We start from the raw sequence: 17,786 nt of genomic DNA on the forward strand, positions 1-17,786 counted from the left end.
CATTAGTTCCTGTTCTTTATAATACGTACTGTATCTATAATGAAACTGGACACCCTGGAAAGGAAGAATTCTCTACTTATCATCTCTATGCACCCAATATCGTGTTTCAAAGCTTACTGGTGTGATTTGATTCTAGAAAAATACCATAGATGACGTAGATTAAAAACAAAGCTAACCAAAGGCCTGAAAGCAATTCCCAAGTTACAGAGAATTCAATTCTGTGTTTCAGTCCTATTTCCACCCAAGTGTGCTTTGGTGCTTACTTTACCAATCAGCTTACACCAGGCTAGTTGGCACAAAGACGAATTTTCTCAAAACGTACTTTTCATTATTTAATCCTAAAACTGCTATTATGCTTAAAGAACAATTTGTATTAATTTGCATTCACAACCTGATTGTCTAGCAAATGAAGAAAAATGTAACTTCTTCAAAATCTTATCACCCTGCTTTAAATTCAGAAAGCTACCATGAAGGTCAGCAGAAATTATTTTGCAGCTTCATTTATGCTGTCAGAGGTGAGCAAGGGATAAAGCCACTTACCTCTAAGGTGAATGACAGCACTACGTCGGACTTGGACAGCTGAATCTCATTCTCATCGCCTATGTCCAAAAATGCAGAATTCTGTGAACGTTTTAATTTTTGTAATTTAAATTCTGGACCACCTTTCGAAACCGGAAGACTTTCCAAATTGGCCATCAGCAAATTCACGGAAGACCGCAACTCTTCTATATACATATTCTCCATTTCTTTTGCTATAAATTTGGGGAAGTTTCTTTCCTAGAAAATAATTTTTAAAATGACAATGTTACAAAAGTCATATTTCAATTTTATCACAGAAGATTATATGATGTATATCTTTGGCGGTCTTAGAAATTGTGACAATATAAATGCTCCTACTCAATACTTGAGTCTTCAGGCTTTGAAATCATCAGGCTTTCGCAATTTTGATTATGTCTATGAGGACCTTACATCCGTTACTCAGAATCATACAAAATGAACAACATTTTCACATCAACTATTTTTGATAAGGTACTTGCTTAAGGAAAAACTGAAAACCTACATGGAAGAAAATTTAGTGTCTAGATAAATCTTAATTAGTCACTGTTAACTTTGAATTGCTTGGGGTAAACTGGTCGGTAAGAAAAATGTTCAGTATACATTGCTTTGCCTGTTAGGAAACAAACATCTTAAACATCTTTCTTACCAGAAATATATACAAAGAGGACATCCTTTTTATAAATAAGCATTCAAATTAAATAACACAAAATAGCAATATGACGATATTTCTAGAATTAACTTTCACATCACACAATTGTGACCACAACCCTTATGATCATAAATTCAGTTTCTAAGTAAAGGTTTAGAAAGTTTTAAATTTAAAGCAAAAGGCCAACTTATGAATAAAGCTGTACATAAAAAAATAACAATATCAATTCAGAAGATTCATTTTCTTTCTGAATTACATGAGCATTGCCATTTGATCCTTAGATCTCTGTAATCATATTTCAGTTTCTTTCAACTCGATGAAAAGGACATTCCAAATATTGGTATTTAAAAAGATATTGACAGATATTGCCAAATTGCCCATAAAGAAGATTATACCCATTTATATTTCTACCAACAGCAAAAGTAGGCTTTCTCGCACTATTGGCTCTTTCTTCATCTTTGAACACCTGGAATTAGCTCTTCCCTTGAGAGTTTATAGCTTTATGCTATGAAGTATGATGTAAGGTGTCCACTACTGTGCAAAACTGGCTGGGAATGAAAGTCTAACGCAGCCACCTTGCAAGTGACTGCTTAATGCTCCCGAAAAATTAGTGCCTTTCTTAAAGTTTCCCTTGGCATCATCTGAAGCATAACCTAAGACATCCCCATCTCTGGGATGACTCGAATACATCCAGAGTGCTCTCTCATCAACCTGCACCTAACCTGTGACTCACCTGCACCAGTTTGTTCATGGGATGGAAACATCTGGTGCTACTTCACAAATCAGTCCCAGAGTCTCAGGCCACCTGTTTTTCTTTTCCCCAAATATAACCATTACATATTTCTTTTAACATAATTTACATATAATCAATATTAAAACTGCATATTTATTATCACATAGTAATTAAGTATCCACATTCATAATTAACACTCTTAAGGAAGTCTTTTAAGTATCCTTTTAACATTCCTCTATAGTGTGAAGCAACATTCCAAAAAAGTTTGCAACCTCAGGAAAAACACTGAAGTCTTCAGTTACAGAATACCTTGGTTTCCTTTGGAAAAAAAAAAAATGTTTTGTCATAATTTCTCAATGTATGTAAAAGAAAAAAAAAACAAGCAAAATAGCCATAAAAAAGATTTTTATATTTATGCACTGCCTTTATTTTTTATTTAAATTCAGTTAGCCACCATATATACATCTTTAGTTTTTGATATGATGTTCAATGATTCATTAGTTGCGTATAACACCCAGTGTTTGCACTGACTTTAAAAGCTGTTATGAAAAGTATCCAAAACTCAGAAATAAGACAAAAAGGTGAGGGGGCAGGCAGGTCCCTTCAATGTCCTACAGGGGCAAAGGGGATCCAAGGGTCACCTGAGGAAATATACTTAGTTCGACTTACTGTTTATTATTTCAGGGTTCCAAACAGTGAAGTTACATGTTACCTTAGAATTTTGTCTGGAAAAGATGCAAATCATGTGTGTCTGGTGAATAAGATAATCCAATGGTTATAGTTTAAAACCTTGCTGGAAATTGACCGCTTTTAGATCTAATCCAGGATTGGATTATTTTAACCTTGCCTAAAAACACCTAGTTTTGATATGCTCTTTGGGTTAGTTTTAACATGTAACTAGTTTGCTCATTCATTATGCTCGGAATGAAATCTTTATTGTGTGTTCATTTTATATTCGTAGTCATAATTTTGCCTTTTAAAAAATTTTACTTTAGCAAAGCAAAAAAGAAAGTATCACACATTTGAAAGTTTGGATGCACTTTTTTTTTCAAAATTTTAAGTTGTTATTTTATGGTAAACTTAGCATTAGCACATAAAGAACCCAATTCTTATTTAGCTTTAGTTAAAAACATGTCATTCGCTACCATTTTTCAAGGAGAATGGCAGGAATCACCAAAATGGACGGTCTTATCAGCATTTTCCAACTTTTCAAGAACTAGACTATACTTGATTTTTATCCTCTCTGGGGGAAAAGACAGACAACCCTGCCTTAAAGCTCTGAGGTTTATTAATAGTATTTCATCAACTTTATTTAGCCTGCTTATGTTGCCTCTTTCTTGGAAACAAAAATCAACCGTACTTCAGGCAACTATACATGTTAAATCTTTTAAATTAGAACAGACTCAGAAATAGGGTTATTTTCTAGTTTAACTGTGAGTTGTTCTTATAAACCATGGTTTAAATGAACTAATCTACTCACTCATTAGCGGCCCTAACACATTATATACATGAAAATGTTTGTTCCCTAAAAAAAATTCCCAGTATTCAAATTTAGTCCCTTTTTAAGTGCTCCTAACCTTCCGCTAGATGAAGCCTGGACCAGACTGGAAGGTGGAAGATGGCGACAGCTGTCAGATTCTAGAAATACTCTGAAGACAGATGCAAATGGGTCTAATAAATTTGTCATGAGGCACGAGAAAAAGAAGGGAGTCAGAGAGGATTCCAAGTTTTTTTGCTGTAACTGACAAGACAGTACTGCCAAGAACTGGCCTAGCCTGACCACTTCACTGGAAATTTTAAGCACCCTCCCTTCCTCCTACAGTCCTGATTCCATCTTGTCTTTATTTTCTAAATAGCAAATGATCACCTTCCATAATTCAGTTATATGGAACATTCCTTGCTTATCGTGGGGCTCTCCCAAATGCAAGCTCCACCAGGGCATGGCAGGAATATTTTTGTCTGGTTTTATCCCAAGACAACTACACATTTGTCTGGATGTATCCCAAGTGCCTACAACATTGCCAGGTTATTTTAGTAAGTGTTCAATAAACATTTATTCATTGAATTTATGGACAGAAAAATTCAGGCTCCAAAAAAGTAAATAAACTTGCCTAATGTTCTCTATCTAAGGAAACAGCAATCATGGATTTGCCTACAGGTTTTCCTGGCACAGTCCACATTTTTCCTACCACTTCCTAATAATTATGCCTTGGCTAAAGTATTAAAGTCAATATATCCCTTGAAACAGATTTCTGCCCTGGGGCTTTGTTGTTGTTATCCTGTGCTGTGAAGTTATGATGGGAAGTGTTACTGATTACCGATGATTATTAATGGACCACACTTGTGAATTCATCAGACTGAAGAGGCAACTGGGCCCAAGAGAGCAAAGTCAAAAGACCAGGGTTGAGGCCAGCTTCCACCATGTTACTTGTTAAGTAATCTTGAAGTCAGTAATCCTCCCTAAATTTCAATCTCCTCGTCTATACAATAGACTCATTGTATCCTCTGTCCTTGTGGGTTCACAGGATTGTTGTAGGAATATAATGCAACAAGGTCAATAATTAGCTTTATGGATATTTTATGAAGATGGCTTACAATTGGTGAAATTGAATACAAAGTAATTAAACATGTTTTATCTCCTATATCAATATGTTCACCAGAAGGCATCTTATTTTTGGCGGCTTTTTTCCCCTTCCAATTCCATTGGCTTCACTTTCTTCTCCACACTTTTTTAAATGTATCAATGTTTGTGATGAAATCACGGGGGTGCCGTCAAAGAGAAGCCTCTGTATGTACATCACTGACCCTTTCCTCTCAAGTCCAGAGGTTATAAACCCACATTCTCCTCCCAGGCATGAACTTGAGACACGCAAGGCTCTCCCTCCTGTTTCATAACCCTCCAGCAATTCATCTAAACTGTACTCTAAAGTATCACATCTTCAGCCAGGCCCCTAGAGAAGCAAGCCCAAGTCACAAAAATGTGCGCAGTCTCAGTGTATCTAAATCTACATATGCGCCTAGGCAATCTACAAATGTGGATCACTGATCCAGAGTCCTGCCCCCAGGGTCTGGAACATCTCTCTGGATTCTCTCCCAGTCTCAGGTCTTCAAGAAAAGCGAATGTCTTTCCAGCCAGTTTTCCAATTCAGCTAAGGGTTTAGGGGAAAGTGTTGTCCTCTGTAAAGCTTCCAACAGCCTTAACCGACTTGACTTCCATCCTGTAAATTCAACATTTGAATCTCTACAAGGACGCAGTGCTTCTCCAGATATCCAGAAGATAGTACCACGGCATGTTGCCCTTTTAACCACTGTCCTTTGTGTGAATGTAACTCTTTAGCCCCTAATTCATATCATTGTTTATCTTCATTCATCTGGAAATTCCTCTTCATCTGTCTCTGGCTTGGTTTTCACAACTTCATATCATCTCTGCTACCTAAATTTCTCTCAATTTTCTCAACTTTCCTGTTTATCTCCAATTTCTCAACAATTCTCCTACTTTTTAATTTAATATACTTTTAGATAATACAGTATTAGCATTCTTAAAACTTACACATTATTCATAAATGCATTTCTCTTTGCAAAAACAAAAATATTTCAATTGTTAAAATCAGCATGGGATATATCTTTTTCTCAAGGGCTGGAAAAGTTCACTATCTTGATTTGGGAGATGATTAACATGGACCATGTACACATACATTCACTGAGTTGTGAAGTAAATATTTGTATACTTTATTGTACACATACCTAAATTTTAAAGACATGAAGAAAACTCCCTCAACAGGGAGGATTCTTCAGAAAGATGGAGGGAGGTAAAAGAAGAGTCTACCTCCAAATATTCAAAGTTTTGATTAGCAGAAGGGAAAAAAGGAAAAAAACAAATCATATCTCAGATTAACAGCACTTTAACCTCAAGTGTATTGGGAAAGAATTTTCTTTCACACTAATAAATCAATGCATCAATTTACTAAAGAATTATGCAAATAATGAAGTTCCATGTACTCTAAAAAATCTTAAGCATTAAGAAGAAATTAACAGTTTTGTTTGAAACTTATTCCTGTTACATAGAAACTGTGACTGTAGAAATAAACGGTACTGAACACACTATCTGTGAGAGTCTTTTACTAGAAACTCCCAGTTAGATTGTCCATCCATTCAAATATTAGTAGACTCCAATACATGCCAAGCACCATGTTGGATACCTTGGAACATGTGATTTTTGCAGAGACAATATTTTACTCCCTGATTAGCTTATATTTAGCACAACATTAAAATTCTTCTAAATCTGGCCATTTGAGAAATTCAGGCATTGCTTTCAGAATAATCTACAAAAGTTATTGAGTTTAAACATGCTCTGTGTGTAAGGAAGGGTATGTAAAACAGATCGTATGCTCCATTTAGATAATATGCACTCAGATATTTGGGCTTAAGCATGCACACAGAGAAGAAAATGATAAAATTATACGATCTATACAGGACTTTTTCAGCTCACGGAAAAATGAGTAAAAAGAAACGTAGTACAGTATGTCAAAGTTAATAATTTACCTTTGCCATTTTCTCTGCCAACTGCAAACGACCATCAAGTTCCCTTCTGATCTGGGCTGCTTGTTCATCTGCATTATCCAGCTTAAAAACAGAAATTACACATATGTGATCACTTAATGACAGTGACATACAGATTAAAGCAAAGACTGAAGGACTCGCCTTTTGTTTTTAACAAATTCTCTCTGCTACCTATTGACAACACAGAATGGTATTTAATTAGATTGGCAGTCCAATTAAATTTCTCGGGCACTTTTCATTTCGGTTTTGTTCACAAAAAAAGTTATTAAATTGCTAAAGGTAATAGCTCAGTTTATCAAGAATCTAATTATAATAATTCCTTGTCCAACCTGTCCCCCAACAACTCTAAAACCAGGAAGTCCTTGTTTCCTTGAAATTACATTAAATTGCCTTTAAGTTTATTCAGTCCCTCCCTCTCTTTGTGAAGGTCAGCCCTGTAGCTCCAGATAGATAAATATCTTGTTTTGTTCCCTCAAATTTCCAAAGCGGTGAGATACTGAATAACATTTTACTTCTTTGTCCTTTCAAAAAATATCCCCTTCATTCTTATAACAAGTTTGTGTATTAGTGCTAAACTATAAAAGTACCATTTGATTAACTGATAGAACTTTGTATCATTTAAATCTCCATATTCTCCTCATTCTAGTATCAGTAACCTCATGCTGCCAGGAAACCTTTCCTCTCTGACAGACTGGCAAATTAGAATTCCATTCTCTTCTGCTAAATTTGAAAGAGAAGCATGCTATCATCATTTTTAAAGATATTTACATGGAAAATTACTTTCACTTATTCAGTGAAATAATCCTTTTCTTAAATAATTTCTTTTGACTTTTCCTGATGATTCCCTTCTCCCCAATTATTCATAATCAATCTCCTTTATTGGTTCATTATAAAAGCTGCTAAATGGAGGTGGTCCTAAGAACCACGCACAGTGCGGGATGCACCGGGTGGCTACAGATATTTTTCTTGACTTTAATTCCTTTCCCTTTCTTACTTGCATCAAACCTGGACCACACAACACAACTGCACCATAATAAAGGTCCGCCTGAAGACTGGGTTAGTACTGAGTACAACTTTATACACCCAGGAGAATACAGATTAACTTTTCTATTTCCCGAAGAACTTCAAATTGACCAGATTACATTCTTTAAAGCAGCCTTAAAAAAAAAAAAAATCCCTGAAAAAGATGAGCAGATGCAATGCAGGTCAACAGGATGGTGGTGTCAGGACATACATTAAGAGTCAGCAATGGGGAAGATATTCTAGTAAAAGAGCACCAGGAGTTTGGAGGTGAGATAAATAGTTGTGGAAATGATAGATACTGTGGGGGGGGGGGAGGTACATGGGAGATGGGGCTGGAGGCAGCCCAGCTATTTCATAAACTACTCTTCACAGCCACATTAGGGCATCTAGAGTTGGTTCCAAAAACGAGAATTCAGTGATTTTAAGCAGGATTTTGGAAAGATCACTCTGTCTCCAGCACAAACAACAGATTACAGAGACATAGGAAGTCTGATATTTATTCATTAGAAAAACAGATCTGGGGTTATCTTCCTAAAAAAAATGTTTCTAGGCTGATTTTTAAAAGATCAAATTCATTTAAAAGCAAGTTTAAAACTAGACATATTTTTTTAAAGATTTTATTCATTTATTTGAGTGAGAGTGTGCATGCATAAGCAGTGGGAGGGGCAGAGGGAGAGTGAGAAGCAACTCCCCGCTGAGCAGGGAGCCCAACGTAGGGTTCAATCCCAGGACACTGGGACAATGACCTGAGTCGAAGGCAGACTCTTAACTGACTGAGGCACCCAGGTGCCCCTAGCCAAAATTTTCTTAAACTAAATCACTGGTAAATAATTTTCTATGTTATCTCAAGAACAAATACAATTTAATTAATAGGATGCAAAGTCAAAGAAAGTTTCTCTTCACTGTGTCCAAAGTCAAAATGATTCACATTAAAAACTAAAAATTGTTAAAGCATGTGTGGCATATCTGTTCCAGGTAACTGAAATCAAAGTCCTAAAAGCAAAAATTATCTGTAAGAAATTGTAACTACAATACTTCAAAATACATTAAATGTAATATGGAATACGATCTCATCTTTGCTTAAATGCTACTATCTTTCCACAGAAAAATTAAAATGGTTATGTGCACGTAAGGAGTTCTAATTCCACTACGAAATAGTATTTAACATCTTAAAACAGAAGGTCATAATTCTTCAAACTTCACAAAACACTATTTAACATCTTCAAATATTTACATCTTCATATTAACAGCTCTTAATTTTAAGTGAAGTTATTTGACTCAGTTCTGGGTTTTGCAAGTATTTTCTTTGTAAGAGACAAATTCTACTACTTCCAAAAGATATTAATGCCCTAATTGCATTTGTCTGAAAAAATATAGGCAGAGAAAAAGAGCATTGCTGTATCAAATAACCTTTGAATAGCCTTCTCTTAATAAAATTAAATTTTCAGAGATTGAAAGCTTACTAACTTTGGTGACTACTGGTATCATTTTGTGAAACTAGAATTGCATACTTACAAACATATTTCTTAAAAAAAGAGGAAAGTTAATAAAGAACAAATAATTTTTTATATCCTTGTGTAATGTAACACTAGATAGAATTGAAGGAGGTAAATCAGTTGGTTAACTTTTTTAACATGTAAGAATGTTAATGTCCTATGTTTTCTGTGGTTTTGTTGTTTTTAGAGATTTATTTATTATTTTAGAAAGAGAGCGTTGTGTTCACAAGCAGGAGGGGAAGAACAGGGAGACAAAATCTTATGCAGACTCTTCACTGAGCACAGAGCAGGACTTGGGGCTCAATCTCATGACCCTGAGGTCATGACCTAAGCCGAAACCAAGAGTGGACGCTTAACCAATTACGCCATCCAAGCACCCGTTGTTTTCTTGAGTGTTTATCTTTGTTTTTAAATTAATTGAAAGCTTACATAATTATGTTTTCTTAAAAGTTGACTTATCAATTGAAGTTAGTTTCACATGCAGTTATAAGAAACAGATACACCCATTATACACTGCCTAGTTTTCTCCAATGACAGCATCTTACAAAACTGTACTATTATATCACAACCAGGATACTGACTTTGATACAATCATCCATCTTATCCAGAGTTTCTTGGTTTTATGTTTACGCATTTGTACTAACCTATTATTTATCTAAATTCATATATTCACTACTACAGTCAAAACACTGAAGAATATTTAAGATTTGAGAGAGGGCGAGCACGTGTGCCCAAGCATGTGTGAGTGAGGGGAGGGACAGAAGGAGAGAATCCTTAAACAGACTACCCACGGAGTACGGAGCTTGACATGGGGCCACAAGATCATGACCCAAGTCTAAACCAAGAGTGGGATGCCTAACCGACTGAGCCACCCAGCTGCCCCAAAACACTGAAGAGTTTTAACACCATATGTTGCTCTTTTATAACCACACCCCTCTCCCTCCAGGCAATCCTCTGGTTAGTTTTAATAGTGTGCTGCTTTTCAAAATGTTTAAAAATAAATTCAAATAAGGCAAATGGATTTTCTTTTAATTTCCAATATGAAACTGGAGATGTGCTTCCATGAGAGGTTAACATTCATAAATATTGGATGGGGGCCTCACACCTCTTAATCTACACATTCACCACCTGGGTGCTTTCCTCAAAGCACATGGTCATAAATAGCATGTATCTATAGCTCCAACCCTTCAGGAGAGTTTGACTTATATTTCCAACTGCTTATTTACCATTTCAATTTTCATGAAGACTAACAAGCCCAAAATGCAATCTTGACTTCCAGCTCCCCATACCAATCACTCCTTCGATGAATAATGCCGTGTCATATAAAACAGCACATCTATCCACCCAGTTGCTCAAGTCCAAAATTTAGGTGTCATCTTTGACCTTTCTTTTCCGTCATAGCCGACATCCAATCCAATCCAATCCAATCCAATCCAACCCAGAGTCATGTAGAGTGAAACCTCGATTACATTATTTAAGCAGACCAGAATTTAGGTACTCTGAGTTCTTGGCCAGGACTCTACTTTTTTTTTGTGGTGGAGGGTTTTACTGGCCACTTCAAGTAGATCTCCTTTCACCAGAGCAGTTGTACATATGGTTACGGTGCAAATAATGTCTTTTCTTTTCTGAACCCTCCAGAGAACTTGGGTTATTATACCACTTCCTCCACCTCAACCTCCTCAAAATAAATAAAGACCAGATAGATGATTTATAGATGTGGGACATCTATAAATTTTAAATGCTGGGTAACACATCTGTCTCTAGTGCCTGATTTGGGGTATGAGATAAAGAAAATGGGGAATATGTGGACTCTGGAGTTCATGGTAGGGCCCAGATGCAAGCCTCACTCTATGAAGACAACTTCATTTTTTAGCTTTTCTTTAAATTCTTGATTTCAACACATTGTGACAATAGATTACTTACCTCGCAGATGTCCTTTCCTGGCACAGAGCATCTTACATGTCTTTTAAAGAGGGTCATTCAACCCTGACCATAAAAGATGCCCAAATGTATCTTTATTCTTTGCAATGCCCCTAGTATCTATTACACACAGCATTTTCAATTGTCAATTGAAAATTATAAATTTCAATTACCACTTCAAAATCAATTACTATTTTAATTATCAAGATATTTTTCTGGAATGGCAAATACTTAGCACAGGAAATGTACTTTTATCTTCCTCTTATTCATTACAGATGAAGTACTGTTTCCACATTTAGAATCCTCTGTCACAGAATATGTTTCACATCTTCTAAAAAGAGTCAGTCAATGGTTAGGACCATAACAGGTACTCAAATGTATCTGTATTCTCTGCAATGCCTCTAGTATCTATTATACAAAGCATTTTCAATTATCAGTTGAAAATTATCAATTTCAGTGCCATTTCCAAAAATCAATGACCACTTCAATGATGAAAATATTTCACTAGTTTGACAAATGTTTAATACAGAAATATATATATATTTTCCTCCTGTTCTTTACATAGGGCTCATGGTTTCCACATTTAAAATTCTCTAGGCTAGGGAGTTCTTAACCTGGACCTTTGGGAATCTGAATCACTCAAGTTGTGAGAAAAATTTCGTAGAGTTATGCCTTTCTTCCCCCTTGTGGAATGGCTTGAATTTCATAGCTCAAAGGGGTGGCAACTTCCTAACTCAAAAGAGGTAAAGAACCATGCTGTGGGGAAATCTTTCTAGAAGCCTCTATCCATTTCTTCTAGCAGAGGCTATGTGTCTTTTTAAAACATAAGCCATGGAAGATGGTCACCTCAGACCTACACATCATCAACCTTACCCTTTAGAGATTTGTGAAATCTTTGTAAATGGACGCGAAGACATAGGCTCTCAACAGTGTTAGCAATGATCCAGTTACTTTACTATTTACCCTTTCTTACACCCACCGTACAGCAACCACTATGAAGGCTCTGCAATAGCTACAAAAGTAAGGGCCTTCCAGGAGCTCACACTTCATATCAAAAATAGTGAAAAGAGTACACAGAACAGAACATAATTGCCACAAGCTACTGATCAGGTGCTATAAGAATTCAGTGATGGAAGAGATGTGTTTCCTGGTTGATTAGCATGACGATGGATTTGCAAAGAGGGAAATACTAAAAAATTGACTTTGAGGAGTAGAGAAAATGCTGGCCTAATGCAGCAGTGTATGGGTCTTGACTTGCAAATATCCAATCCCACATTCCCCTCACGTCATTGGAAACAAGCTCCAAGAGACTGCAGGGATCAGCAAATCTCCCTTTGCAGAAGGCCTCGGGAGGACCCAGAGCCTATGTGGTGTCCAACTCTCTTACAGTTGTGAAAATTTTAAACTGCATAAAAATAACTTTACCAAGTTTCACCCAACACCTCCATTTTACAACTTGTGATATCTTTTTTCCAATCCTTTAAAAACTACAAATATCAAATACTGAATTCATTAAATTTGCTCATAACTTTAAAAAAAAAAGATCATTTATAAAAAGCACTTTTCACAGCATTGTTTAGCATCATTACCCTCTCTTATTAATCTATTTTCTAGAACCAGGATAACTGTATTAACATTGTCAATCACTAAAAAAAGGAATTAATAGCTATTTTTCCCATAATGACGCCTTCATACATGCCGACTCTACTCAATTATGTCCTTTTTCCCCACTTAAGAAATTAGTTTTTTCTGTGACTTCACACTCTAATTATGGCATACTTTTCAAACAAATTATATTCTGTTATTGTCTTGTAATATTCATCTTTATCCTTCAGTATGAAAAACACAAGTAGACTAGGATTTGTTATATAAACTTAGTGTTTTCCCTGAGATTAGTTCATATGCTGGTCCACTGTATTGTCTATAAATCTAGTCATTTACAGATAATATATCACCAGAAGTAACTGGCACAAACCTAACACTAATTCCAAAAGAACCCTCCAACCAATGCTTTATCATATTTTATCATATTCTAGCAGCCCAGTGTTTATTTGACCGTACCAAATATACATGGATTTTAAAACAGGACCTAAAACCACTGATCAAAAGCTTTAAGTGTTAGTCTACTTCACCAATCAGTTGTGTTAATTCTCTATTATTACTTGAACCACAATTTATCATAAAAATAGAGCCTAACTCTACCCTAATGACTCTGATTGTCTCTGTTTTCTATGCTGCCTCACCACCCCCCATGCTGCAAACACACACGCAAGTCGTTGGCTGTTCTAGACATCAGAATATCTCCAGTTATGTCCCAAAACAATGTCGTAAGTCAATATATACCACTGGCCTTTCACCTGAGTTCCAGCTCTCCAACTAAAGGTGAGGCCTTTCAGGCACCCATAATGTCCTCATACTAAAAGTGAACCTGTTTTTTATCATCCACTCTTCATCATGGCTCCTTATTTCTACATATCATTCCCACTACCCTTGATCAGGCTATAATCTCAGAGAAGGAAGAGAGGTAAGGAAAAAGAAAGGAGATGAGGTTTAAATGAACAACTGAAAATGAATAAAGAGAATGATACCCGAACACCTTAGACTAGTATTCTGGTCCTCCCAAATTTTATTCCATTCTCTTCTCAATCTCTTGGATAATTCCATTATCTATACAAATTAGTTTACAGAAGAGGTTACATTTTCCCAGTGATGCATTTTGCTTGTCTTTCTTCTGCCTGGGACATTCTTAACCTACCTTCATTGTCTTGATCAATCTCCAAATCTGAGACTACCTAACCAATCATTTAATAATAAAGCAGGTACTATCTGATGACCTATCTTTCATAGTTTCCTCTTAATGCTGAACTTCGGACATTTATGACCTCTACCTCAAATTGCAATGAAGGTCCCTTGTCAGGTCAAGAGGAGTAAAACAAATTCTTGAATGGAGGAATTCACAAAACTGGTCTCGATTTTAATGCAAATATAAAGAATAATTACAAGGTTCTTGGACCCTAACATCCCCTCCAAGCTGATCTATCTTCTGTGAGTCAATTTCCCTCAAAAAAACAAAAATCCCATCCCTCCCTTTGTCTTAATCACAGAGATAAGCCAAAAACATGGTAATAAACATTTTGTAATTTCAAGCAACAAAAAGAATGTAATAAGAAAATGAAGTTATTCCCATACCCTCAAGAGAACCACATTGCATATATGATGTTATGTATGATTCAGGTACCACTATGTCTTCTAGACGCAAAGCATTTGAAAAAATTCCCTTATATCGATCTGATCTTCCAGATTATATATAAAAAAGCCTGACTCAGAAATAGTAGTTCTGCCATGGTCCTTGTAGAACAAGTCTAAGAGTTTTAAAAATGTATTTCCCAGAAGGAAAAAGGAAAATGCTTATCTCAGCATAATAAACCAGTCCACAGCTAACATTATGCTCAATGGTGAAAGGTTAAAAGCTTTTTCTCTAAGATCAGGAGTAACACAAGGTTGCCACCCTCAGCACTCCTATTTAAGATAATACCAGAAGTCCTAGCTAAAGCAACCAGGCAAGAAAAAGAAATAAAAGGTATCAGAACTGCAAAGAAGTAAAATGGTCTCTATTTGTACAGAATATGGTTTTATGTACAGAAAACCCTGAAGACTCAACCAAAAAAACTGTTAGATCTAATCAATGAATTCAGTAGTTACAGGATACAAAATTAACCTACAAAAACCAGTGACATTTCTGTACACTAACAATGAATTTTCTGAAAAAGAAAATATCATTAAAATAGCATCAAAAAGAATAAAATATTAGCCACAAATTTTATTAAGGAGGCGAAAGATCTCTGAAAACTACAAGACACTGATAGATAAAAGAAATCGAAGAAAACATATATAAATGGAAAGGTATCTTGTGTTCATGGACTGGAAGACCCTATCAAATTTCAATGGCACTTCTTTTTTACAGAAGTAGAAAAAACACACCTGAAATTTATACAGAAGCACAAAAGACCCTGAAAAGTCAAAGTCGTCCTGAGAAACAACAAAAGCAGAAGCCATCGCACTTTCTGATTTCAAGATATACTATAGAGCTGTAGATATAAAAAATAGTATGGTACTGACAGAAAAACACACACAAAGACAAACTGAACAGATTCGAGAACCCAGAAATTTGAGAACCCAAGTATGTACAGTCAACTAATATTTCACTAGGGAGCCCAGAATACTCAATGGAGAAAAGACAATCTCTCTAATAAATGATGCTGGGATAATTAGATATTCACATGTAAGAGAATGAAACTGGACCCATAGCCTAAACCCCTCACAAACTTTAACTCAAGGTGGATTAAAGACTTAAAAGAAAGACCTGAGACCATAAAAATCCTAGGAAAAAACACAGCAATAAAAGCTCCTTGACCTGGGTCTTGGTAATTACTTTTTTGGATATGATACCTAAAACAAAAGCAACAAAATCAAATATAAATAAGTACAACTATAACACGCTGAACAAACTGAAAAGAAAACCTATGAAGAAATATTTTCAAACTATACATCTGTTAAGAGGCTAATATACAAAATACATAAAAATTCATACAAATCAAAAGCCAAAAAAAAACACCCCACCACAATTAAAAAATGAACAAAGGACCTGAATAGATATTTCTCCAAAGAAGATATATGAAAGGCCAACAGGTACATGAAAAGATGCTTAACTTCACAAGTCACTAGGGAAATGCAAATTAAAATCACAAAAATATCACCTTATTCCTGTTAGAATGGCCATCATCAAAACAAGAGATAACAAATGTTGGCATGGGTAAGGAGAAAAGGAAACCTGTGTGCACTGTTGGTAGGACCATAAACTGGTGCAGTCACTATGGAAAAACAGTATGGAGGATCATCAAAAAATTAAAAATAGAACCACCATATGGTCTAGCAATTCCACTTCTGGGAATATATCCAAAGGAAATGAAAACACAAATTTGGAAAGATATCTGCACCCCCATGTTCATAACAGCATTATTTACAATAGCCAAGACATGGAAACAACCTAAATGTCCATCGCTGGATGGACGGATAAAGAAGTTGTGGCGTATATATACGATGGAATACTATTTACCTATAAAAAAGAGGAAATCCTACCATTTGCGATGGTATATATGGACCTTGAAGGCATTATGTGAAGTAGAATAAGGCAAAGAAAGATAGATAATGTATGATCTCACTCTTGTGTTATCTAAAAAACATTTTTTTCCTAACTTAAAAAACGAAACTCAGAGATCAGACTTGTGGTTACCAAAGGCAGGAAGGAGGAGGTGAGGGAAAATGGAGGGAGGTGGTCAAAAAGTCCAAACTTCCAGTCATAAGATAAATAAGCACTAGAGATATAATGAACGTCATAAGGAACATAGCTAACACTGCAGTAGAATATATGGAAAAGTTGTTAAAAGGGTTCTCATCACAAGGAAAACATATCTTTTCTTTATTTCATCTATATGAGAAGATGGAGCCTAGCTAAACCTATGGGGTAATCATTTCACAGTGTATGTAAATCACACCATCATGTTGTACATGTCAAACGTATACGAGGAAATAGGTCAATTATTTTTCAATAAAACTGGGGAGAAAAGTACATTTCCCAAACCACACTTTCATTTGAATCCTAAAAAGTAGGGAAAAGATGAATGAGTTAATTAGATATAAAACTACCCTATGTGAACGGAACTAAACTATATTAAATAATGGATCAAAATGTTCAAAAGCAAGAACATAAGAATTTAACCTCAAACATAAAAACCACGGGACTTCAACAGCCTGAAGACAATGCATGCATATTCTCTAAAATGGTCGGTGGCCAATTTTTTACATCATGAAATCTTCTCTAGTATTTCATTTGATATTAACATTTTATCTTCTGGACAAAAGTAATGAGCTAATAATTTCAAACAACTACTTACCAACTATATTCACTTCGATAAAATAGTTGAGTACACATTCACATTAATAATTAAGTAATGCTGAAATTGAAAGTCTAGTATTAAGTAACACAGACACTACCAGGGATATTAGAGAACCTTGTCAGAGGACATTAGAACCTAGCCTCATCAGGACTAGTAAAAACCAAATTTATACAGCACTTACTACATGTAAGGACCGTCCGACATGTGCACTTAAGCCTCAGAGCAACCTTTTGGGACAGGTCATAACTTTATCCCACTTTAGTGATGAAAAATCTGAAGCACAGATTGCTTTAAGCACTTTTCCCAGGTCAAGGTCACACAGTTAGTAAGGGGCAGGGCAGTCTGACTGCAGGATTCAACTGAAATGCTCCACACCATTCCCAATGCCACACACTCAATTTCCATTCTTTCGGTCATTCAACTATCTGTGAGTACCCACAATAGGAAACACACTATTATTGTAGAATTAATGGTACAGAGCTTAAATAGCCTATGCTCAAGCTATTAAAGTGAAGAATTTATTATATATGAATATAATGCAAAGAAGAATAGGATGGGCTTTTGGGTAATGATAAGGAATTGTAAATTCCTCATTTTTCTCCCCTCCTCCCCCAATATTTAAGAAAAAAGACTGAGGGCGGGAGCAGGGAAGCCTTTGTGGAAGTGGAATTTCTCTTGGGTCTTGAATGAAGAAGGGGAATTCCAAGTGAAGAGAATAATAGGAGACAAAATTAAAATCCAAGAAAATACAGGGAGTGATTCAGTTTACACGGAACACAGGGTATGTAAAGAATTGCTACACGAGAAAGAACATAAGCAAGGCAGGTGGGGGCCAGATGGAACACCCACGGGTAGGAACTTCATTCAGTTGACAGAGAGGAGCCATTTTT

The 17,786-nt window shown here is 35.8% G+C and overlaps 1 protein-coding gene across 10 annotated transcripts in view; it reads right to left on the reverse strand.

The window, feature by feature from the left end:
• The window catches only part of CADPS2 (calcium dependent secretion activator 2), a 513,662-nt gene that overhangs the window by 291,354 nt on the left and 204,522 nt on the right, over positions 1-17,786 (reverse strand). For all 10 annotated transcript variants that reach the window (XM_044387950.3, XM_044387934.3, XM_044387928.3 and 7 more), the window contains exons 4-5: positions 6,483-6,563; positions 541-777 (exon numbers count right to left, since the gene is read on the reverse strand). In XM_044387950.3, the coding sequence (XP_044243885.1) occupies positions 541-777; positions 6,483-6,563 (318 nt within the window). The remainder of the gene's footprint in view (positions 1-540; positions 778-6,482; positions 6,564-17,786) is intronic.

Source organism: Ursus arctos, unplaced genomic scaffold, assembly GCF_023065955.2.
Source record: "Ursus arctos isolate Adak ecotype North America unplaced genomic scaffold, UrsArc2.0 scaffold_3, whole genome shotgun sequence".
Lineage (NCBI taxonomy): Eukaryota > Metazoa > Chordata > Mammalia > Carnivora > Ursidae > Ursus > Ursus arctos.